Raw genomic sequence first — 25,399 nt, 5'->3', positions numbered from 1 at the left:
CAGAGTCTGGTTGTTTTTGGAAGTAAATATAGAATGAAGGTAGGTTTTCATTTCAAAGAAGGGTATTACAAATCTGGTAGTCATTATATATTAAATGGAATATTGATTGGAACATTTTCCTATATTTTTCAAGGAAAATAATGTAGAGAAAATTTAAAGAAAATTTGAATTTCTAAGTACCTTGTTGTATTTTGCAAGGAAAATTGGATAAAATTTTAGACAATATATATAAATTTAGACAAATCTTTTGCGATTGTCAAGGGAAACAACCTAAAGCAACAAGCTAGATGCTGAATGGACCTACCTGATGATGAAAATTAGATATCAATGCGAGGAGAAAAAAGTCAGTCAGAAAATATAGCGTTTAGCGAAAATGCATAACGCAAAAAAATCATCATTGATCGACGATGGGGGGGAGAGGGAAGGGTTGTAGGGAAAAAATAAATAGAAAGTTCTGGTCGCAAAAATCGGTTTTATTGACAATGATGAAATCTTGAGAAAATGCCAAAAAACCGGTTTTTCCGGCATATTTCCGGCATTTTCGGCCGGAAATTAATTTCTTTCGAAAATCGGGCTCCGTCACATTTCGGGCATTACCATTTTGCATCTTTGTGCCAAAAATCAGGAAAAACTAATGAGCCAATCTCGAGAAAAGTTGGTAACGAACTAACGAACTAACGAACGGACGAACATCAGTTAATTCATAGGACCTCCGGGTAGGTTCAAAAAGACGACGACTCCAAACTACAATTCCAAGATCCAAGTGTTGTTACCGTGAATGAAATCGACCACGTCATCAAATAGCAAGACATTATTATGGTATTACCAATAAGGTATATAAAAATTCTGCAGACAACACTTTAGATGATTTGAAATATTTTCAGCAATTCTTGTACCGTTATTTCTCGAAATATGAACATTGCAATGATATTTGGCCGAAATCTAACGCACCAGCAAAATTATATCGAACTGCTCCAAAACCTAAAAGTCTGATGACGTATCATCTATTATCCTGGATGAGGGGATATTCAGGCCAATAAACAGGAACATGTACGTATAATGTGAAAGTGATTTGTAATTACCTCAAACCACTCTATACCTATAGCGAACATATAATAAACAGTACACTTGACTTTTCTAAGATGATCCAGAACCAACTTCTAATTTAGCACACAAGATCAATACAATTCGTATGTTACCTAAATATGTGCACAAAATATTATGATACATTACTTGAGAAATTATCAACGAAAAGAACTTTTACTTTCCAATCCAACATCTACCAGCAATCAGATGGATGCAAAATGGGTAGACCCTTACCAGTTACCCTGCCTGACCAAACTTAAAAACGACATCATTCACATCCACAACCCACCATTTTATAAACGCTATATTGATGACGTTATCGTACGCCAAAAGATTGGAGAACCTTATTAACTTTTCAGTGTGCGACATAGAATAGAATTGATTCCTACATCCTTATAATAAACTCCACAAGGCCATTATTCAATTTTTGTCTTTCACTCAGGCCATTTTTACAGTGCATAACCTTCTTGGTCTTACGGGTGTAAACATGAAGGCCTTTTGCTTTAATTCCTTGCTTTCACTGAGCAAAATCTACGAAAGGATATGCTCATGTAATATCTGAAGATGGTTTTAACGAAAAAGCCTTTGTTTAGATAAAATAAAACTTTACTGTTTTCTTTCACTCTTACTTTCTGGAATGGGTGATTTGAACCAAACCTAAAGCAAATTCTTTCATTTTCAAAGGGAAATCACCTGTACAGTCTTTTGCATTTTCAAAGAAGAATCACCTGTACAGTCTCTTGTATTTTCAAAGAAGATTCACCTGTACAGTCTCTTGTATTTTCAAAGAAGATTCACCTGTACAGTCTCTTGTATCAAAGAAGAATACACCTCAAAGAAGAATCACCAGTCTCTTGTATTTTCAAAGAAGATTCACCTGTACAGTCTCTTGTATTTTTCAAGTAAGATTCACCTGTACGTCTCTTGTATTTTTCAAAGAAGAAGACCCTGTAGTCTCTTGTATTTTCAAAGAAGATTCACCTGTACAGTCTCTTGTATTTTCAAAGAAGAATCACCTGTACAGTCTCTTGTATTTTCAAAGAAGAATCACCTGTACAGTCTCTTGTATTTTCAAAGAAGATTCACCTGTACAGTCTTTTGTATTTTCAAAGAAGAATCACCTGTACAGTCTCTTGTATTTTCAAAGAAGAATCACCTGTACAGTCTCTTGTATTTTCAAAGGAAAATTACAAAAGACAATTTGTAATTGAGTATCTGCTGAGTAATGAAGATTTTTTAACTTGTTATATAAAATATATGATTTTAAAAAGACAATTTTTGTATGCAAATTAACTGAAGTAATTTTTTGCTACTTTAATCAAGTTTATTTTCAAGAAAAATCACTTACTGTCATAAAAAAAGTAAAAAACGGTAGAGTTATTTTTAAAGAAAATTGAATCGAAACTGGCATTCTGTGAATCTACTTTAAAGGAAAGGAGATCTTGCATTATTAAAATCCTCTACAATCAAGAGTATGCTTGGTGTCTTGGCTAAATCTCCCTAGAGACTAAAAGTCAAATGGTCTCTTCGTGGCAAAGTTGCTTTGATTGGTGTTGGTGCTTCCTCGGGAAATGATTAGTTTTTAAAGGTAGTTTATAAACAAGATACTGTTCTATAAACTCAAAATGACTGAAAATAGCTTGAGTCAATCTTCTGGTACATTTGTCACCCAAAATCCAACTTCTGCTACAAAAACTCAGAAAACGTTCTTGCAGTCTATTGATAACTTCATTGATGATTTGGTTGAGGGAGAAGAGACTTGTCTTGCTGGTCTATCCAACCCTGTCACCGCTAGCGCAGCACTATGAGTTTGAAAGTAAGACGTTACCAATTATCGAGCCAACTAAATTCAATGGCGATAGTGCCAAATGGCCGGAACTCATCGAAAACTTCAGTCGAGGAGTTCACTTCAAGTTGTCATTCACGGACAATGATGGGATAGAGAGACTGCTGATAAAACAAGAGAAGGTGTTGAGTGCCTTGGGACATCAGGAATATTTTACGCCAAAAAGAGACTTCTGCTGGATAAACATCAACTGGTGTCAAATGATAGAGCCGCTTTGAAAAGGTTCCACCAACAATTAAAATCCACCTTAACTTGGTTGAAAAAGACTGGCAACATTCCCGCCATTCACTCAACTCGAAAGCTTGCCGAAGGCTGTCATTAGGTTGCCATGCAACCTGAGAAAGAACTTTTACAAGAAATCTAAGGACTTCGATGACACTGATCTAAGTCTGCTCAAGCTTGAAACATTCTTAGATACCACATTAAAGGAATTCTAAATCCAATAGCAGATATAATCAAGAGAGCAAGGTGAAAAGAGAAAGATTGAAGGAAGCAAGGAAGGGCAAAACAATCATATTGGTGGAGAAGGAGTGAAGTTCAGCTGCTGGTTAAGTTAAAAGTCCCATAAGATATGGGAATGTGAGGAATTCAAAAAAAAAGCCAGTGCCTGAAAGAAGAAAAATCATCATGGAACGAAAATGATGTTTCAACTGCCTATCCAACCAGATCCAACAAGCATATGATGAAAGAATGCAAATTTAAATGGTCTTTTAAAGAATGCAATCTATCTTTGGTAAAACCACAACAAATACTTACCTTCAGGTCGTCCAATTGACGATTTCAAATGGAGCCATATCAATGGAAATCAAAGCCCTACTCGACACAGGTTCAGACAGAACACTAATAAAATATAGTCTGGCTGATCAACTGAAGCTAACTGGAAAAGGTCGAACTCTCACACTTTCCAACGTATTAACTAACAAGCAAACATTACGGTCAAAATCAGTGAGTTTCTCAGTTGGTACTTCTTCTTCAACAAAGAACTCAACTCAGTCAGCGATTGCCATTCAGGATGCTTGGGTTATGGAGAATCTCAATATTACAATGAAGCCTTACAATCTGTCGAAAATGAAGAAAACTTACAAGCACTTGAAATATATCCCATTGGTGCAAACATTGAAAGGAGATGTGGATATTCTCATTGGAGCGGATACACCAGAAGCCGTGTTACACCTTCATATGTCAAAGACGATCAGCATCTGACCCACTGGCTGTAAAAACCATTTTCGGCTGGACATTATTTGGAGGGCGATCTTCCAACAGTGTCATGGCTTGGCAGCAGGTTTTAGGTGCCCCCTAAGAATTCAGGTGACCCCTAAGATTTAGGTAACCCATGGTTGCCAAATATTTTAGGTGACCCCTAAGCCGTGCTATTATACAAATTTTTAGAAATAGCTCAGCGCACAAACAGTTTTCTCAGAAACACGCTTTTTTAGACAGAAAACATTCCGTAGTGAAGTTTATGATGAAAGAAAAACAAGTTCAGAAAAAAATCACCAAACATAGAATCTAGCCCCCAGATCTATCTGAAAAAATTTAGGTGACCCCTAACATGGTTAGTCCCATTGAGTTTCAAGCCGAAGGCTAGAGGTCAATCTCCTTGGTAGGATTTGAAGCCAACAAATCCTACCAAAGTTGCGCGGCCTTGAGCGACCCGCCTGGTTTTTACACAAATGACAGATTGAAACTAAAATTTACCGCTTAATTTCGAAAAATATATCACTCGAAAACAAAGGAATTGCTAGATTCAATCCGTCATCAAAAATACGGCGCATATTTTAAGGCTTCAATTTTTCTTGCCTGAGAAAGGTTAGAGATTGACCTCTAGCCTTCGGCTTGAAACTCAATGGTTAGTCCCCCCTAGCCACAGGCTAAAATCAGGTACCAATTGCTGTTCGACCTTTTAGCCCCCCCCTCAGGCCAGGGAGGGGGGTTCCAGCCAGTGTCGAAAGGTTTTTGTAACAAAAATCCTACGCAACAATATCAAAACTGTCAAGGAATATGTGAAGTGGCAGTGCTATGGAAGGAGGATGAAGTTCGTCTAGAGAATAACCGATTCCTCACTGAGAAAAAACTTGCATCCACTAAAAAGCGTCTTGAGAGGTTTCCAGAAATCAAGGAAATTTATCATGAGAAGATTCAGGAGTATGTTACCTTGGGTCATGTCAAGAAGCTGACCAATGAAGAAGCGCAATCGATCTCAAACAAAACAAATTACATACCTCACCACTTTGGTGTTGTAACCCAAGAAACCTGGAAAGATAAGAATCGTTTTCGACGCCTCGTCAAAGTTCAACGGTTCATCACTGAACGATAACCTGCTACCAGGTCCGAACTTGTTAAAGGGACATAAAAGTAGTAAAACATAAACATTGCGCGAACCACGTGTCATTAAAGAGAACAATTAAAATCACGTGTCCAAAACAAACTTGTAAAACAATTGAAACAATCAAAATCAGCAATATTTGTTTTGATTTTTCATTTGACATGTGACATTTGTTTTGATTTTGTATCCCACATTTGTAACAGAATGTTAGTGCAATTGTTCGGCAAAATCGACTCACCCTGTTGTGCCAACTGGGCACTTCGAAGTTGTGTCACGGATTTAAATGACATCCCACTAGTACCTTCATCCAAAGAACTACCTGATGAAAGAAATGACAGTGTATCGAAAGCAGTGACTGAGAAGTTCCATATGGATGACTTCTTAGACTCGTTTGATGAAATAAAAGAAGCGAAGGAAACCTGTCAGAATTTGAAGACGGTTGTGAAAGGGAAACATTTCCGATTAACAAAATGGTTATCCAATGATTCAGATTTTATCAAGTCCATGCCGGAGGAGGATAGGTCGCCTAAAATTGCATTTCAAGAGTTGAACAAGTTGCCACATGAGCGAACTTTGAGAGTATGGTGGAATTCCTGCAGTGACGAATTCTTCTTCAACGTCAAAATTAGAGAACACCAAAAGACGAAATGAGGGCTTTTAAGCTTCTTGAGCTCAATATACGACCCACTTGGTTTTCTCTCACCGCTATTGGTCAAACCAAAGATGTCAAACCAGAGATAATACTTCAGTCAATGTGGAGACAAAAGATTGGATGGGATGACCCAATTCCGAATAATTTGCTTAATGGCTATAATGGCTAACCGAATTTTTTACGCATCCTATTTTATGTTCAATGCGTGCGTGTCATTATTTTTCTATTGTTTCATTATGTAATCTTTTGTTCATTTTTTGTCAGTTTTTTATCAAAATCGAGACACTTTTTTCAAAGAGCTCACTTGTTCCTTACTAAGAGGTTCTATGTACTATGCGAGGTTCAAAGTAAAAGAGAATTTTTTTTAGAGTCATGGAATTCAATTTTTAACTTTGATTTTTCAATCGTCATTTTTTGTCATTTTTGGGCACTCAATACACAGCTGTCATTTACTGGCTACCTGGTAGGTTTTTTTCTCGTTCATTCTTTCGTGTTTTTCACCAGCCATCTGGGCTCAGGCATCCTGTTTCCCTAGGTTAAGATTAGGTTATGAAATTTTTGTAATGAATGTTTTTTTTACATTTTTACGGAGAAATTTCTAGCCAATTTTTCCACTCATTTTTGGTCAGTTTTTGTCAATCTTACAGTATGTGAGATTCGTCATTTTTTTCAATTTTTTGAGATTAAGATTTGTCAATTTTTCTCCATTTTTGGATGATCAACCTTTGTCACTTTTTTCAATTTTTTCTCAGACTAAAATTTGTCATTTTTCCTAATTTTTTTGAGACTAAAACATTGTACTTTTTTTCTTCATTCAGTTTGAACATGTTATAAAAGTTCCAAACGCGTCAGTCTCTGTGCCCTGCCCAATATTCAAACAGACGGTAATTCCGACAAGTCACGTGTCAATTATCGGTCAATCATATCACTCATTTGTTAACTCGCTCACTCGTAGTCACGTGTTATGACGTCACATAATTGAATGAAATTACGTAACGTTCCACGCATCAACTACCGTACTCTTCACTTGACCGGTGTCGTCGAACCGAAATCACCGAACTCAACATCTGGTCAACCTGTCACCATGTCAACACATGATGAAACCAGCAAGTCATCATCGAACAAGTTCATGACGTCATCGATGAGAACCCCATCGAATCCTCAACCATCACAGATACAGACCTTACCGTCCAGAAGCTTGAGGAATTACGAGTCCAGCTCAGACGTAAGAACCATCAGCTAGGAGAATCTGATCTTCCTGTTCTATCAACGTTCAACCTTATCAAAGATTTCATCGTAAGATCGAGAGATTGTAAGTTAAATTCTCGTCTTGCTCAAGAAAAGGAAAAGCACGATCAACTTCGTATCAATCAGTAGCTTTCTTAATAATCAATATTGCTCGCCAGATATCGGAACTTCAAGATGTTTACAGTGGCAACCCATCCAAAGCTTTCCTCAAACAGCTAATCGAATGGAAGACCAACCAACACAATCATCTCAAAAAGTTTGATAAAGTTGCTGTTGAGTACAAAGAGTTTAAAATCTCAAGTACTCGTTAAACAACGAGACGATGACGTTAAAAGTATCAGTAAACATTTTGAAAAACTGACCACGCTCAAACAAATTTATACCAAATCACTTGAATCTGAAGTCAGCAATCGTGAACCAGACAAACTCAATACCTTCAACAAGCTGTCACTCAACATCAAGCTTCAACCATTTGCAGGGTATGAATAAAAAATTGACTTTTACACATTTAAGTCTAATTTCGAGAAAATTCATCTTCACTCAACACCAAGTCGTTTGCTTCCAGACCTTTTAAAGAATAATTTTCTGCTCGACCCAGCTTTAACTCTCGTCAAAAGTCTCGATGATATCGACCTGATATGGCGCCACCTAGAAGATGCTTTTGGTGACGCCAAAAATTTTGAAAACTATGCTCCACAAAAAGTTGCAAGAGTTATCAAAGCAAGTCTAACAATTCAGAGAAGTTGACGACCAGCCTTGGTAAGATCATCAACGCCATTAACGAAACCATGAGGCTTACACAGGATAACAAAGTGGAAGAACATCTATACTACGGAGATGGACTATCTACAATCTAAAACCTTGGTAATCAAAGGACAACCAAATTCCACACATCCATCATCGACGATCACCTATCAGAAAAGCAGACTTTGTTGAAACTCATCACATTCCTCGAACGTGAAAAGAAGGTTCATCTCCAAAAGTCACTCCTCCAAACTGCTAAGGATGCATCAAATTATCAAAGAAAGTCGGACAGCTCAGGATCAAACAGAGGCTCCAACAGACGATCATCGTCCCACATCCCTCGAAATTAACAAGCAACCAGATGAAAAAGTTATCAAGACGCTAATTTGTGGCGTTCGATCGTCAGGCAACCAAGCGGAACACGCCATTCGAAAGGTTGCGAGGGTTTCCTGAGGAGGACAATGTGGTTCAAAAGGATGTTTACGTCGACGATTGTCTCACAGGTGCACCTGATCACAAAGCAGCTCACAAACTTGCTGACCAGAATTGTCACTCGTGGTGGATTTGAATTGAAAGGTGTAGCATTTTCTGGAGAAGACCCTCCACCACAGCTTACCGAAGACGGAACGATGATCCACATAGCCGGTTTGAAATGGTTCGTTAAAGCTGATAAAATTTCGCTCAACATCGGTGAGATGAACTTTGCTAAGAAGATACGTGGCAAAAAACCTTCAAATTTTTCAAATGTCATCCCAGAGAGACTTACCAGAAGACACTGCATCAAAGGTCGCCGAAGTATTTGATCTTACTGGGAAACTCACACCACTCATTGCTGAAATGAAAATTGATCTCCAGACACTCGTTCATTTGAAGCTGGATTGGGATGACAAGATTCCAGACAATCTTCGACAGATTTGGATAAATAACTTCGATACAATTCAAGAAATTAGCGACGTCCGATTTCGTCGAGCTGTCGGTTCAGAAGATGCTGTCAATTTGCAAATCAACACCCTGGATTTCGCTGATGCAAGCCAACACATGACGTGCACCGCGATCTATGCAAGATGTACGTATGCTACGTAAAGATTCCACTTACTCTTTTCAATTAATCTTCGCCGGATCAAAAACTGTACCAAAGGAGATGTCGATGCCCAGAGCTGAATTGTACGCCGCTCTTGTCAATACTCATTCAAGTGAAGTTGTCAAAAAATCATTGCAAAAGTTGCACCAATCATCAACCAAATTTACAGACACCCAGATTGTCCTTCATTGGCTCAACAACGATGAAAAACCTCTCAAGACCTGGGTCAGAAATCGAATGAACGAAATCAACAGATTCACCTCAAAGGATCAATGGTTCTATGTGAACACAAGCGACATGATTGCTGATCTGGGGACGAGGAAGGGAGTAACCATCTAAGATGTTTCAGACGATTCCACTTGGATCAATGGCTACGAATGGATGACTCGAGACGTCGGAGAATTTCCAACCAATACAGCCAAGGACCTTCGACTCAGCCAAAAGGACATTGCAGAAGTTCAAAAAGAAAGACAATATCAAGTACATCACATCCAATTGCCAGATACTGTCCAAGAAAGATATCAATATTCCAATTACGTAATTGACCCCAATCACAGAGATTTCAGCTCAGCCATTCGTATTCTTGGTTACGTAATTCGATTTATCAACATCTTGAGAACGAAGCAACGAGCTACTTCGACCAATCTTACAGATCTGGAAATCAAACAAGCAGAGACGTACTTCTTCAAAAAAGCCAATGCTGAAATCGTTCAGTTCGTTCCAACCAAAAAGTACGAACCCATTAGTGTCAACAAAGATGATGTCTTGTACTTCAATATTCTGCCCTCAAACCAAATCACAATCGTTGGTAGATTCACTGAAGCAATGAATTTTTTTCGAAAATTGGGCTCCGTCACATTTTGGACATTACCAATTTGGATCTTTGTGCCAGAAATCAGAAAAAACTATTGAGCCAATCTTGAGAAAAGTTAATAACGAACAAACGACCGAACGAACATCAGTTAATTTATAGGACCTCTACCCCACCAGGGTAGGTCCAAAAACTGCATGTTTTCACGGCTGTCATTTTACGAATCACAGGATCACTCTTAATCCACTCTGTACACCATCATGAGGCCCGGAATCTTCGATTTAGAAAACTTCGAGTTAGCGATTTTCGAGTTAGCAATTTTCGAGTTAGCTAAATTATGACGTCATAAAAATGCAAATTATGACGTCACTCGACTCTAACTCGATTTTTTATTTTCAAAAAATATTATTCGAGTTAAAATTAACTCGAATTTTATTTTTCGAAAAAACTTTTTCGAGTTAGCTAACTCGAATTTCTTTTTCACAAAATCTTTTTTCGAGTTAGCTAACTCGGAATTTATTTTTCGTTCACAAGTTTTCGAGTTAGCTATCTTGGAATTTTTTGTATGGTAGTAGAAAAATCCAGAAAATTTCGAAAAGGTAGGCGGAAGGAAGTTTGCTTGTTTTTCTTCCTCCTTTCTTCTTGTTTAATGTGGAGTGGAGATTTTGTAAAAGATGAGAAATTAGATTTATTGAATTTAAGTGCCCTGATGTATCTTATGTGTGCACCAACAAAAATCCAGATAATTGTTTTGTCAGTTCTACAGATATGTTGCAGATTATTTCATTATTTCAATATTTTTATTGAGAGTTATATTGAATATTTCTAACATTACTTCTTTGTGATTCTACAAATTCAAAAGAGAGTGTTGTTGTTCCTTTTTAAAGATGTTAAAACAAACCAATAACTTTTCTTCAGCTTTGGCATTTCACTTTTCGATACTGCGTGGCCTTTGTGTTTATCTTTTTCAGGTACACAGGTAATTAGCTTCTCGCTTAGCTTCAATTCCTTTGAAGAGATTGGAGTGTTTTTTTTTTTGTTTTCTTTCCTTTTGTTCATATTTGTATTTTGGCTACGTCATATCTTCCTTCGTTTCGAGTGTAAAACTCCTACTCTTCGGGCTATGAGCACTGCTCTTGTTTTGAATATTGAATTTCTCCAGATAAATCGCATGCGCACTGAGGTTTTAATGAAACAATAGAGAGTTTCGAAACCTAAGCCAATCAGCTGTGTTTTAAACATTCTTTTATTTAAAATCTCTATTGATAAACATCTTTTGTGAATGTTGTCTATTATGTTTAAACCTATTAATAAGCAATTCCCGGTGGGGGTCACTAGTGGCCGCCTATAGCAGTGCCTATAGACCAAGAGTAAGGCCTAAAAGCCTGGATCTGTCTATTGTGTAGACTACGACCGTAGATGGTAGAGCTAAGAATTCGAATTTCCAAACTAACACTCGAATTATGAATAAAAACATTCGAATTATGAATAAAAACATTCGAATTATGAATAAAAACATTCGAATTGTGAATTAAAATATTCGAATTATGAATAAAAACATTTGATTTTTGAATAAAACCATTCGAATTTTTAGGATTTACCTACTTACTGCCACACAAAAAAAATTTCTAATTAACTTTTTCTAAAAAAATCCAAGATAGCTAACTCGAAAACTTGTGAACGAAAAATAAATTCCGAGTTAGCTAACTCGAAAAAAGGTTTTGTGAAAAAGAAATTCGAGTTAGCTAACTCGAAAAAGTTTTTTCGAAAAATAAAATTCGAGTTAATTTTAACTCGAATAATATTTTTTGAAAATAAAAAATCGAGTTAGAGTCGAGTGACGTCATAATTTGCATTTTTATGACGTCATAATTTAGCTAACTCGAAAATTGCTAACTCGAAAATTGCTAACTCGAAAATTGCTAACTCGAAGTTTTCTAAATCGAAGATTCCGGGCCTCCACCATCATGCGCCGATGACCAGAATAAAGAAAGTTTGCAGTGCACTAAATGCAACCGACTGGTTCATTACGTCTGTTCAAGACTTCCTCCATCTATGATTTTAGTAAAGACAGTAGAAGAACGAAAAACGGCTGCAATCACGTCTGCCCGAACTGTGTGACAGTTTCGCAGGACTTACTTGCCATCAATCCCCACTCTGGACCACAACGGTCTATCCGAAACAGCTGCTGAGCTTGCGAAGCTCAAAGAAACAATAAAAGAAAAAGAAAAGACGATCAAGAAATCAAAAAATACCGATACACCTTCTGGAAATTGTAGAGGCACAGAAAGAAGAAATATCTGAGCTAAAGAAACAGCTGTCCAACAATCCAGCATTCCATACAGTGACACCAGAGCTATCTGAAGATACACCTAAACAGGATGAGGAATACGTGAAGACGCTCATTCAAAACCTTCGGGTTAAAGTGGGCATCAAACAGCTGTATAGACTGGGAGCAAAGGCTGATGGGAAGAGACGTCCATTACTGGTTATCCTAAATAGCGAGAAAGAGAAAGCAAGTATATTTGGTAAGCTTCCTGCCCTTAAGGGTAACGAAACATACAAAGGGATGGAGTATATGTGAGGACTTAACTCCTGGTCAAAGAAAGGGATATAAAGAGCTAGTTTCCAAAGCTAAAGAATTGAACGCGAAGAACGCAAAGACAAAGCAGATGGAATATTTAGGGTCCGTGGCTCATCAAAAAATGGATTCAGCATCAAAAACGAAGATAAAAACACAAAAGAACAAAAAAGAATAAATAGAAAGACCAAATGTATGTGGTATATATCTAATCAGTATATATACTAATCGAGCATCTAGCAATTCCAAAGGGGAAAAGAAAGTTGTAAAGGAGATCCGAATCTTGTATGTCAATGCAGACCAATTAACACCTGGTAAAATGAACCAATTATAAGTCCATGCACATATACAAAAGCCACATATGATCGCAATCTGTGTGAAGTTAAAACAAAGGTAGGCGGGTTAAAAGAATTACAAGAATACGAATTTAGCGAGTACACACTAGTCAACCAAGCAAATGCAGATACGAACAAAGGACGCAGTATAATATATTCTCCAGTTGTATTTGAAGAAGCCTGTATAATCGAAGTCCGCCTCGTCGACAGGGATGTACTAGTGTTTGCTTGTCTCTATCGCAGTCCTACGAAAAAGGATTTATCCGAAGAAAATAATGCTAAGCTCAACTCGCTAATAAAAACTATTTCCGCGGAGATGAAATATTCACACAAATGTTTCATTGGGGATTTCAACTTCCCAACAATAAACTGGGGAAATTGGACTACACCACATATCGAAGGGAGCAAAGAAGAGCAGTTCCTAGATGCAATCCGTGATTCGTTTTTACACCAACATGTGGACGAGCCAACACGCTGTCGGGGATCAGATGATCCCTCTACGGTCGACTTGATCCTCACAAGTGAAGAGAATCAAATTCGTGATCTACTATATCTAAGTCCGCTGGGGTTGAGTGATCACGGTGTCTTGTCTTTCACATTTGCTTGTTATACCGAGCGCAAAGTGAATTCTAAGAGATACCGGGTGCGCGAAAAAGTTTCTCTCTTTTTAACTGATTTTCTCAAAATCATTTTAAGAGAACCATTCTTATTTCATTGGAAAGAAGAAGGTCATTTATTAAATTCGGTTCATTAAATCAAGAGTTATGATCAATTGATGAAAAAAACTATTTTTTAAGTTGGCAATTGCAATAGACGTTACATGAGCATTTTTCAGTAATTAAACACATAAATTTTGAAACTGATAGGTACAAAAGGGTTTAAAATCTTCATCAAAATCATTTTAATTTACTTTCACCGAAATTTTCATCAGAGTTTTGGTTCTAGACTGGATAAAGTCCGATGGTGTATTGGCGGCCGCCCACGCTAAAGCTCTGAAGGAGCGGGCCAATATCACCATCGGAGACCTATAGTAGTCATCGTTTGATGTACCGCATCACAGTCGTGTCTAGCTGTCCTTACACTTTTTGCTTGACTATCGGTTGCACCCGACTGAATTATCATGAAAATCTCTGGTGCCTGAGAAACCTTACAGAAAAATGAAAAATGGTAACCCAAAGGTTCCAGATGTTAAAATTTTCCCGACCTTCAGAGCTTTAGCGTGTTGGAAGAAAATTTCTACATCGAGTACCAGATGAGCGCGTGAGGCGCTTGGGCACTAAGGCGCGTGAGGCGCGCGAGGCGCGTGGGCGCGTTCAAAATATAGGGCGCGTGAGGCGCGTGATTTAGCAGACTCCAGTATATCAACACCCAATCAAACCACCCATAAAATATCAATCGACAACTGCCAAAAACGATTGAAAAACGCTTATCGGAGCATTCCTTCCAATTAACAAATCTTCAATGAAGCAAAGCCCATTTATAAAAAGGCTTTGAAAGACGCCAGCTATGAAACCAACTTAACCTACACACCAACAGTGGACAGACCACAAACACGCCAAAGAAAACGCAACGTCGTTTGGTTTAACCCTCCCTTCAGCAAATCGGTCGAAACGAATATCACACAAAAGTTCCTGAAGTTGATCGACAAACACTTTCCTCGTCATCATAAATACCACAAGCTGTTCAATCGAAATACAGTCAAAGTCAGCTATGCTGCACGACCAACATGAAAGCCATCATCGATGGGCATAACAAAGCAGTACTCAAAAAGCAAGACATCGTACAACCAACCAAAACATACAACTGCATGCATCGTCAAAAACCACTGTTTACGAAGCCACACTGACAACAGACTACGAGCATTTACCAAAAACTTACATCGGTCTCGCACAAACAACCTTCAAAAAGCGATATGCTAACCACAAGAAATCGTTCAACCACGCCAAATACGAAAATGAAGCCGAGCTCTCGAACGAATTTTGGCGGCATTCTCGTAACCAGACGAACCCTAAAGTTACGTTGCGAATTGTAAGAAAGTGCAAACCGTTCAACAGAAGTAGCCTGAAATAATGTGATGTTTGTTTGAACGAAAAACTATCCCACATACACTATAGTCGAACGTGCGCAACGCACTGGGCTCAACTTCAGTGGCTTCAAATTATTCATAGGCCCAATTGTAGACCCCCAGATGTTTACGCAATGAACAAGTGTGTCAAATTTCAACCAAATCCGACCATTTTGGAGGCCTGTAGGCTGCTTCAAAGCTTTAGCCTCGTTTTGGCAAAAAACTCGTCCCTAGGCCCCAAAAATCTAAATTTTTGAAAAATGCAAAAAACACCCCCAGATATTCACCCAAGGAGCAAGTGTGCAAAATTTTAGCCAAATCAAACAATTTTTGAAGTCTCCAGGCTGCCCCAGAGTTTTAGCCTCGTTTTGGCGAAAAACTCGTCCCAAGGCCCCAAAAATCAAAATTTTCAAAACATGAAAAAAAATGCCCCCAGATATTTACCCAAGGAACAAGTGTGCAAAATTTCAGCCAAATCGAACAATTTTTGAAGTCTCCAGGCTGCCCCAAAGTTTTAGCCTCGTTTTGGCGAAAACTCATCCCCAGGCCTCAAAAATCAAAATTTTTGAAAAATGAAAAAACCACCCCCAGATATTCACCCAAGGAACAAGTGTGCCAAATTTCAGCCAAATCGAACAATTTTTAAAGTCTCCAAGCTGCCCCAAAGTTTTAGCCTCGTTTTGGCGAAAACTCGTCCCCAGGCCCCAAAAATCAAAATTTTTGAAAAATGAAAAAAACACCCCCAGATATTCACCGAAGGAACAAGTTTGCCAAATTTCAGCCAAATCGAACAATTTTTGAAGTCTCCAGGCTGCCCCAAAGTTTTGGGACATACACACACACAGACAGACACACACACACACATTGTCAGATTCTAACTCAACTGAAGTTGAGAACAGGTGAAACAAACATTTAAAGCAAACAACATCTCACACAAAAATAGAAAAAATCACACAAAAACTGAAAAAAAAAAAAAAAAAAGACTGTCTAATATAGAATCAGAAGTCGGACGAGAACCCGGTTCGGCGTGCCGCTACGGGACGACCGCACGAGGTATATATATCTATATCATAAAGTCTATCATTCCCATTTTCAATTGAGCTTATCAGCTGCAAAATCACCCTTAAACAAAGATAACTTTATTATGATGGAAACCTGATTGACGCGAGCGACTTTTCGTCCACCATACGAGATTGACGAGAGCTCTACTGAACGCGAGAGCAATCGCTCGCGTCTTATTGAAATGACATGACATAAGCCCGTAGGAACTATGAGCGTAACATCTGCAATAGAGCAAAAAACCAAACCTAAGGTTTTTTGGTCACATGTAAGGAGTAAGATGAAAGCTTCGAGATGAGTTTCTTCACTTCTTGAGACACCAAAGGACAAATCTTCACTTCGACACGAAGATCACGAGAAAGCAAACATCCTGCAAAATAATTTTGCAGTGTTTTCACCATCGAGCCCGACAGAGATCTTCCTGAATTCCCACGCAGGACAGAGCATGATATTGCTGACATCTTCATAACCAAAGATATGAAAAGTAAGAGGCTCAAGAAACTGGATTCAAACAAATCATTTGGTCCTGACGAAATACATCCAAGGATGCTAAGAGAACTTGTCGATGAAATTTCTGAGCCCCTTTCAAGATTAATGTTGAAGACACTAGCTAAAGGATTGGAAGCTTGAATACTACCTGAATACCTTGAATACTACTAGTTTGAATACTACCTGAGGATTGAAAGCTTGCTCACGTCACACCCGTTTATAAGAACAAAGGAAGGCATAACTTGGCAGTTAACTATAGACCAGTGAGCTTAACATCCGTGGTTAGCAAGCTGATGGAGGCTATCTTACATGAGCATGTGACAAATCACCTGACAAACCTGCACCTCTTTTCGGATAAGCAGTACGGCCTCATCAGAAGACACTCCACTGTTACCCAGCTTTCAAACTATATCGATAAGTGCTGTGAAATTATATCTGATGGAAAAGTTGTAGACTGCATATTTTGATTTTTCCAAGGCATTTGATATTGTGCCTCAACGCAGACTCTGCAAAAAGTTAGAAGGTTACGGTTTAGTCGGTTCAATAAAGAATTAGATTACAGCGTTTCTAAGTGGAAGAAAGCAGTTAGTCAAGGTGAACCAATCAAAATTGAAAATTGACACAGTCGTGAGTGGAATACCACAAGGGAGTGTTTTAGGGCCATTGCTTTTTTTTCGTGTACATAAATTATTTGCTTGACAAAGTTTATTTCATCTCTACTAATTTTCGCAGTTGACACAAAGATTTTCAAGGAGGTCAATTCTATCACTGATTCTCTCATCATCCAAAGTGATATAGAAAAACTCGAAAAATGGTCTGAAGATTGGCTCTTGAAATCCCACCCGACAGAATTTACGCTTGGTAAATTCGCAAACATCAAACATGCTCACCCGTATCGTCTTGTGGATAATCAGCTTGAGCATGTACTCGAAGAAAAAGACATTGGTATACTGATTGATGCTGAACTATCATTTGAACAACATATAGCCAAGCAAGTCAACAAGGCTAACTATGCTCGGGGTCATCAAGCGAAGTTTCACCAGCTTAACTCCAGAGATCCTCCGTACACTATACTCAACCTTTGTCCGACCTCATCTCTAGTATGCACAGTCAGTTTGGTCACCAGGACTACGCAAGCACGTTTGAGGGAGTGCAAAGACGCGCAACAAAACTAGTCCAAACGTGTCGCAATTTTTCGTATAGCAAAAGACTTATTAAAATGCTTGATCTACCAACACTGGAATTTCGAAGATAGTTTTGTGATATGGTCCAGGTCTACAAACACCTCCGCTTTTATGATAAAGCAACATTACCGGACAAACTGACTAGTCGAACACGCCCAAACCGAAGACACGCTCACGAACTCTCACCAAACTTCGCACATGATGGCTTCAACGGACCACAAACCAAATCCTTTTACGATAGGTGTGTACCAATCTGGAACAAGCTACCAAGTGATGTTGTTTCAGCAGATTCCATTAAGTCATTCAAAGAAAAACTTAACGATGCATGGAAAACCCATGGCTTGAAATACGACACAAGAAGAGTTTAAATAAGATCGGTTAGAGGCCCACCGTGAGCCTCACTTCTAAATCTCCGTAATAATACTAATAATAATTTTGAAGCTGAAAATTGACCAAAGGAAATATTAATACAAAAAAGAGGAGTTTCTAAACATCGACCATAAATGGCGATCACGACTAGCGACCGGCGACCGGCGACCAGATAAATTTGGATTATCGAGTTTATATGCTCTCTCCACTGCTCCAGCTTTGTTACACCAAATGTTTTAATTATGCTGGATGAGATGCCTTTAGTATGAATAGATAGAACTTGTCAGTAGAAAAAATTGGGAAGCCCAGTTTTAGAGATATGAATCTAATCAATTATTCTATTGTCTTTATGCTGACAAAATGACTAATTTCGACAGAAATGACAATCTGATGATGAAATACAACTTAGCTTTTCAAACCATTTTCAAAATATTTTGTGCCACTAATTATTGTGATGCTGATAATACAAAAGGATAGAAATTGACACCAACTGACATCAAGCTCCAAGAGCGTCGAAATGATTGTTTTACGTATTTGCACGTGGCTTTAAATAGATGTCAGAGGTAAGCTTACTCTTCAATATAATGTATATTCAAATGACTTTGGAGAAAGGGAAACAAGTGATACTTTTAAGGACCTACCTGGTTATGCATTTAACACATATATAATTGATATCTACGTGAGCGTGACCATTAAAAATCATTCAAAACACAAATAGTGACAATCTATTAAAATTAGTTGTTTGTTTCTTATAAAAAAACGTTTAGAAACCAAAATTTCATGCTCTTGAAATATATTTTTTTTTATATTCAAGATGCTTATTGATAGTGATTCTTATAGATAGTGGAACCTCTAATTAGCGGACACCATCGGGGAAAGGGGTTAGTGTCCGCCTTTTAGAAACTTTTGATCTCGGAGCTCCAATTTTGAAATTAGGCCATTCCAGGGTGTCGAAAATACACAATTGGGGTCTAAAGTACTTATCTGCAGACACAAGGCCATAGAAGAACAAGAGAAAGGTTATTAAAACGCAACAATTTAGTTTTTAACAAATAAAAGAAAATCTAGAAATATAACACCAAAATTGAAAATACAATTCGTTGAATGGGTCAAGGGAAAACTGGTAATTTGTAGAAATAATTTGAATAATAAGACTAATAAGTGCTTGAAATAAAAATATCTAAAAAATTTTTTCTCGATTTTGGACGTCTGTGACCCGTTTAATATTCAATGTCCGCTAATTGGAGAGCTAAAATAGGGGTTTTGGCCATTTCGTGCGAAAGAATTTGTCCGCTAATCAGAGGGTCCGCTAATTGTGTGTCCGCCTTTTAGAAACTTTTTTATGAGGATTTGACTAGGAAACGGTCTATCTCATAAAAGAAATTGAGTTATTTGACTAAGAACATTGATGTATGCTTATTGAATAGTGATTCTTATAGATAAACATGCGTTTTTTGAGCCAACAAAATTTTTTTGCAAAAACCTTCTTGAGCCATCTTTTACCTATGATGGTACCCTACTTTCATACAAAAAATCAGAAAAAATTAATGATTCAATTTTTCACAAAGTCCAAAAAAACCGTTTTTTAGCTGTCTTTTGGCCCAAATTGGCCCAAAAAATTTTTTTTTTGAAAATTGGGCTCGGTCACATTTTGCCCACCAGCATTTTGCACCTTTGTACCAAAAATCAAAGGACTCCTATGATTCAATCCTGAGAAAAGTTGGTAACAGACGAAAGGACGACCGAACGAACGGACGAACACAGGTTAATTTATAGGACCTCTACCCCACCGGGGTAGGTCCAAAAACTTGATAACCCAAATTTATCTGGTCACTGGTCGTGGTCGCCGGTCGTGGTCGTCATTTCTGGTCGATGTTTAGAAACTCCCACAAAAAAGGCATAAAAATGGATTGCCGTCTGCTTCATTCAATAAAAGCTTCATTCGAAAGTTGGAGAGTTTCGATTTTAGCTTATCATTTTAGCAGTTATTTTTACATTTTTTCATCCTAGTGATCTTGTCATATATTTGAGTTGCTATATAGTTGTGTTGCTGTTGAAAGTTAAGTTTAGCCCCTAAGGGTCATGTGTGTAAAATTTCATACAATTATCACCACCTATTGTCGTGCTAACTAACTCCTATAGATGTTTATTCTTTTTTTTTAGTCACCTCCATTTAAAACATTCAAAGTTTTGAACATTTTCAGAGAAGGTAAAACTTGGAATACTGAGAAAAATTAAAAAAATCATAACAACAAACCATCAATCATTCCAGCCATCCCTCTTTGTGACTGCAATATTATTCTTTTTGATAAACATCGTTGATAACTCGATATCAAAATTCTTGATAATATACTTCTTGAAACCATTTCTTTTATAGTTTGGAATTTTGTTTGTTTCTTTTTTAATCTAAAAAGTTATAAAAGATTAAAGAAATTTGTAAACATAAGCAAGAGCCCTGAAATTATTTTCCTTTTTTCAATTCAGTTTTCACATCTTCGAGCTCTGTACATATGGTTAGGAGCATCAAATTTGTACTAACCTGGGCCCCGTTGTTCAAAAAATCGCTAATTGCGATTAAATTTCGATTAGTAAATCCCAGTGATAAACTTTCGTTGTCCGAATGTCAGATTAGGAGCCATTTTTTAAAAAAATCTTCAAAATAAAGAAAGTGTGATACCTCACCCTCTTAGATTTTGATGAAATTTTGACCAAATGATCTATCACACAAGAAAATAAGACTCTGAAAATTTCACTTTGATATCTCAAGTAGTTTTACAGATATAGCATCTCAAAGATAGGCTACTAAGCGAAAATTGACCCCTAAAAAACTCTGGTGGGGAGCAGATTTTGAAAGCCAATGAACTTTTATTCAAGTACATTAGAAAGCTGATTTACAGTGGATTTCAAGAACCTTTTGTAGGGAATCAGAAGAAATCAAATTGGGTCTCCAAAATTTTCCCCGAAAATCTTTAGCACCTCCTGTAGAGGGATTCAAACTTTGCGTTATCTGGGTTTGGAAGCACTTTTAGCTGTCTGCTGATGGTCCTTGAGACTTTTTTGAAGCAAACATTTGACCTGGAGTGGTTTACTGGTGGGTTTTGGCCACAAAAATAACATTTTCAGAATTTCCATCATTGCATAACCGTCAAAAATGGCCGAAAAAATTGCTATTTTGACAGATTTGGAGCAAAATTCAAGATGGCGTATCTTTTTGCGTCAACAATAAATTTTTTTTTTAACTTTCAGCAAGGCTTCCTTAGTAGGTCTAGTTTATTAGCCTCCAAAAATCTCAGTGGGTTTTTGAAGTCTCTTGAAGATATAATGGATTGAAAATTTGCTTAACTTCGTTGTTTTTTCTGTCTTGAAAAGCTAAATCAAGCCCACTTAAGGGCTCTAAAGGTTAATCTTTGTCAAAATATTGGTTGATCTTCTCTAGCCAACTAATCATTGGCATTAAGGGAACAACTGTAAAAAATTTCAGGTTATTTCCATCAACAGATGACATTTTACGACTGTTTCTTTATTCTTAAGTACAGAATATGTAAAAAAATGAGACTGACATCTTGCCTTTCCTACCATTCCAGGACAGTCTAAAGCTAATCAAGACACTTGGACTTGGTAAAGAGCAAATTATTGTCAAAGTAGGATTTCTGAATGAGTCTAAAAAGTTTTTGAATAGGAATTAAGTACTGTTAAACCCATTTAGTTGAAGTAACCTGCTTATCTTTAAGAACAATATTCACCAAACTGTGAAAGGTTGAGGCTTTTCCTGAAAATATAGGTCCTGGAATGGTAGGAAAGGCCAGTGAAGAACAGTAAAATATCAAACAAGTTTGATCGCTATTTATTAGTGGGGTGAAATTTCACCAAAACTCATTTGCGAAAATCCCGAAATTTTCTGACGTTAACGTATATTATTGACCGAGTAAAGTCTCTGACCACTCTGCTCTAATGACAATGCTAAACATTTTTGAGGGGATACATATTGGGGTCCATAATGGGGTCCATAAAGTGGTCCATATCGGGATCCATATTGGGGGGTCCAAGTTATGTCTTCTCCCCCCTGAAGCAAAGTTCCTCCTATCTTTCCAAAACAGCAATGTTAATCGAAAATAAGGACAAAGTTAAAGACCTTGAAATCACCCTAGACACTCAGTTGACTTATTATGAGTGTCGATATTGTTACTAACATATTTTATCTTTTGTTCTTATAGAGTAGATTAAGAGAGAGGGCTTGGTCCCCAAAATATATATTATACGAAAGCTAAAAGTATATGTGTCAACTTCATCAATGGTAGCAGAATGGCTATGAAGATTAAGACACCAGAGTACAAAAGTGGTTACTATGAGAGATATCGGATTGAACTCGAAGCGTGGCGAGAAATTACCGACCTAGAAGCAGAGAAACAGGGCATAGCTATAGCCCTCACACTCCCAGAAGATGATGAAAGTGGAATTCGAGAGAAAGTTTTTGATGAGCTGTCTATAACTGACTTAAAAGGACAAGATGGTTTGGACAAATTACTGAGATTTATGGATAAAAAGTTAAAGAAGGACGATCTTGCTGACAGCTGGGGAGAAATTCAGCACTTTTGAAGAATACGAGAAAAATGGAACAGTCTATTACTGAATACATTTCCAAATTCGATCAGAACTATAACAAAATGTCGAAAAAAGGAATGACCCTCCCTTCAGAAAATACTTGCATTCAAGCTGTTGAAAACAAAGCCAATTGGGCAATGAAGAGAGACTTCTAGTGTTAACTGGAATGGATTACAAAAACAAGAAAGAACTTTATGAACAAGCGAAACTTTCTTTGAAAAAGTTTGTTAAAGGGGACCAGTCTCTGAATTTCCAATGGTGTGAAAGCAGCAAATCTTGAAACTGTTTGCCTTAACGGAAAGATGAAGTCTTGTATACAAATCACCGACAACAAAACAACAACGGAAGACGTGGCCGTGGCAGTTATCGTGGAGGTGCTCATCGTGGAGGTGCTAATCGAGGTGCTTATCGAGGAGGTGCTCGTTCCAGACCACAACAAAATTGGCAGCAGCAAGAATCTGATTCTACACGTCCTTCCAGAAAGATTAATCCAAAGAACTCTGAAGGGAAACTATTGACATGTGCAAGCTGTGGTTCATATAGACACTTACTTCCTGAATGTCCAGACAGCTGGGAAAATCTTGCTAAAACTAACAAAAACAATTCGCAGGAATTCTGTCTCTATACTGGAGCAGATACATCCAAACCAGATAATGCACTTCTTCGCTCAGAAGCTGCATTTTGTGCCGTGCTTGACTGTGCTTGTTCGAGCACAGTTTGTGGAACATCCTGGTTTCAGAACTATACTCAAATGCTCAATGAAGAGGAGAAGAAGAAAATCAAGCAGTTCACTGGAGGCAGACTGTTCAAGTTTGGCGGTGGTGAAGTTCTTTCCTCAATTGCCTGTTACGAAATCCCTGCGTATCTTGCTGGGAAAGAGATAAACAATCGTTACTGACGTTGTCGATTCTGACATCCCTCTTCTGCTGTCCATCAAAGCAATGAAGAAAGCAGGTATCATCCTCGATCTGGTCAACGACTCAGCAGCTGAGATCTTTGGCAAAGTTGTATCCTTAAAATCATACATCATCAGGACACTACTGCGTCTCAATTGCCAAAGAAGAATTGATGTTTCTCAAGTGTTTGCAGTCAAAATTGCCAGCAGAACTGGAAGATAGTGACAGATACAAAGTTTTACTGAAGCTGCACAGACAATTTGCGCATCCATCGATGGTGAAGCTGATATCCCTTCTCAAAGATTCCAACAGTTGGTCAGACGAATTTAAACCCCTGCTTCTGGAAATCCACCAAAGATGTGAGCTGTGCAAGATGTATCCTACAACCCCTCCACGACCAGCTGTTGCGTTGCCATTAGCAGCCCAATTCAATGACAAAGTTGCCCTCGACTTAAAGAAGTGGGGAGATAAATGGATTCTCCACATGATAGACATGTGGTCTCGGCTCACAGTGTCAAAGTTCATCTCTCGTAAGAAGCCAACAGAAGTCATCGACAACATCATGCTGCACTGGTGTGGTGCAGGATATGGCATTATGTCAAGTATCGTTACAGACAATGGAGGCGAATTCAATGCTGATGAAATCAGAGAAGTGTCTAGCATCTTGAACATCCAAACAATTACAAACAGCTGCAGAGAGAGTCCATTTCAAAATGGTTTGTGTGAAAGGAATCATGCAATTACTGACATCATGCTTCTCAAGTTGAAAGAACAATGTCCACGAACACCAATTGACGTTCTTCTAGCATGGGCAAACACATCACGAAACAGTTTGCAAATGTGGCATGGATTCAGCAGTTACCAGCTTGTCTTTGGCAAGAATCCCAACGTACCAAATGTTATGACAGACAACATTGCGGCTTTGCAAGGCCACAACATCTGAAACCCTTGCTACTCACCTAAACTGCTTTACATGCATCAAGAAAGGCATTTATTGAATCTGAATCCAGTGAGCGTATTAGACGTGCTCTCTACAGCAAGATCCGAGTATCTGAGCGATCTTCAACATGGCGATCGAGTGTTTCTACATGCGTGAAGGTTCAAAGAAATGGCTTGGCCCAGCCAAAGTGGTGTTTCAAGATGGCAAAGTGATATTTATTCGTCACGGAGGAATAATGGTTCGTGTTTCTCCAAATCGTCTCATAAAAGCACCAGAGGATCCAACACTCACACCAATGGAAAAACAATGCCAAATCGCGTGGAGAAGAATTTGAGCAGCCAATACAGACACCAATCAATCATAAACCCTTGGTTGAAGTTTTGTCAAAACATGATGGATCCAGATCAAAAACATTCACTGAGGAAGATGTTAGTATCAATAAAAGAACCGCCAGAGGTGATAACGATCCACCAAATCCAGACGAATCAAAAAGACCAGCAACACCAACAACAAGACAGGGACCGTCATTATCTGCGTCTCCAACAGTTAATGATGATGCAATCTCAGTTCAATCATCATTCCAGAAAGAAGCACATCATCTCAACAATCGCCTATCATCTCTTCCAAAAGCTTCACCTAAAGATTCTACATCCAAACGTTCATCGAGAAATTCATCAATAACAGCTCCATCACCAAAAGATTCAACACGTCAAACTGTGAAATTTAAAGACTCATCCTTAGAAAACATCCACATCAAGAACAAAACAGACAGCAAAGAACCAGACGTTTCCAAAGAAGGGTGAAACCATCTCAATCAAGCAATCCTCAGAGTGGCAGTCTGCAAAGGTAATAAGTCGTGCTGGTAAAGCCAATGGGAAGTTCAAAAGCTGGTTCAACCTGGAAAGCTCAGAAGACCAATCTCCGATGGCTATTGATTTAGAAAAATGTGAGTGGAAGCAAATTCCTGATGATGCTCCTGAAGAAGTCAATATTGTTATCATACCAAAGAATCAACACAACCACCTGACTGTGAACGAGCAAAGCTGGAGGAGATTGAGAAGCTCACAATTCATACCTTTTCAGTA

The 25,399-nt window shown here is 38.1% G+C and overlaps 1 protein-coding gene across 2 annotated transcripts in view; it reads right to left on the bottom strand.

Annotated features, from left to right (window-relative positions):
- Positions 1 to 20,284, bottom strand: part of LOC136812201 (isobutyryl-CoA dehydrogenase, mitochondrial-like) — a 67,916-nt gene extending 47,632 nt beyond the window's left edge. The window contains exon 1 of one of the 2 annotated variants that reach the window (XM_067068684.1): positions 20,134 to 20,284. Coding sequence is in view for 1 of the 2 variants with exons in the window: in XM_067068683.1 (XP_066924784.1) it covers positions 20,134 to 20,242 (109 nt within the window). In the remaining variant the exon portion in view is untranslated. The remainder of the gene's footprint in view (positions 1 to 20,133) is intronic. The other variant, XM_067068683.1, reaches the window with a different exon arrangement.
- Positions 20,285 to 25,399: the final 5,115 nt, after the last annotated feature.

This window comes from Clytia hemisphaerica, unplaced genomic scaffold (genome assembly GCF_902728285.1).
Source record: "Clytia hemisphaerica strain Z4C2 unplaced genomic scaffold, Clytia hemisphaerica genome assembly, whole genome shotgun sequence".
Taxonomy (NCBI): domain Eukaryota; kingdom Metazoa; phylum Cnidaria; class Hydrozoa; order Leptothecata; family Clytiidae; genus Clytia; species Clytia hemisphaerica.
The sequence above is the reverse complement of the archived record's forward strand: the minus strand, read 5'-3'. Positions and strand labels throughout refer to the sequence as shown.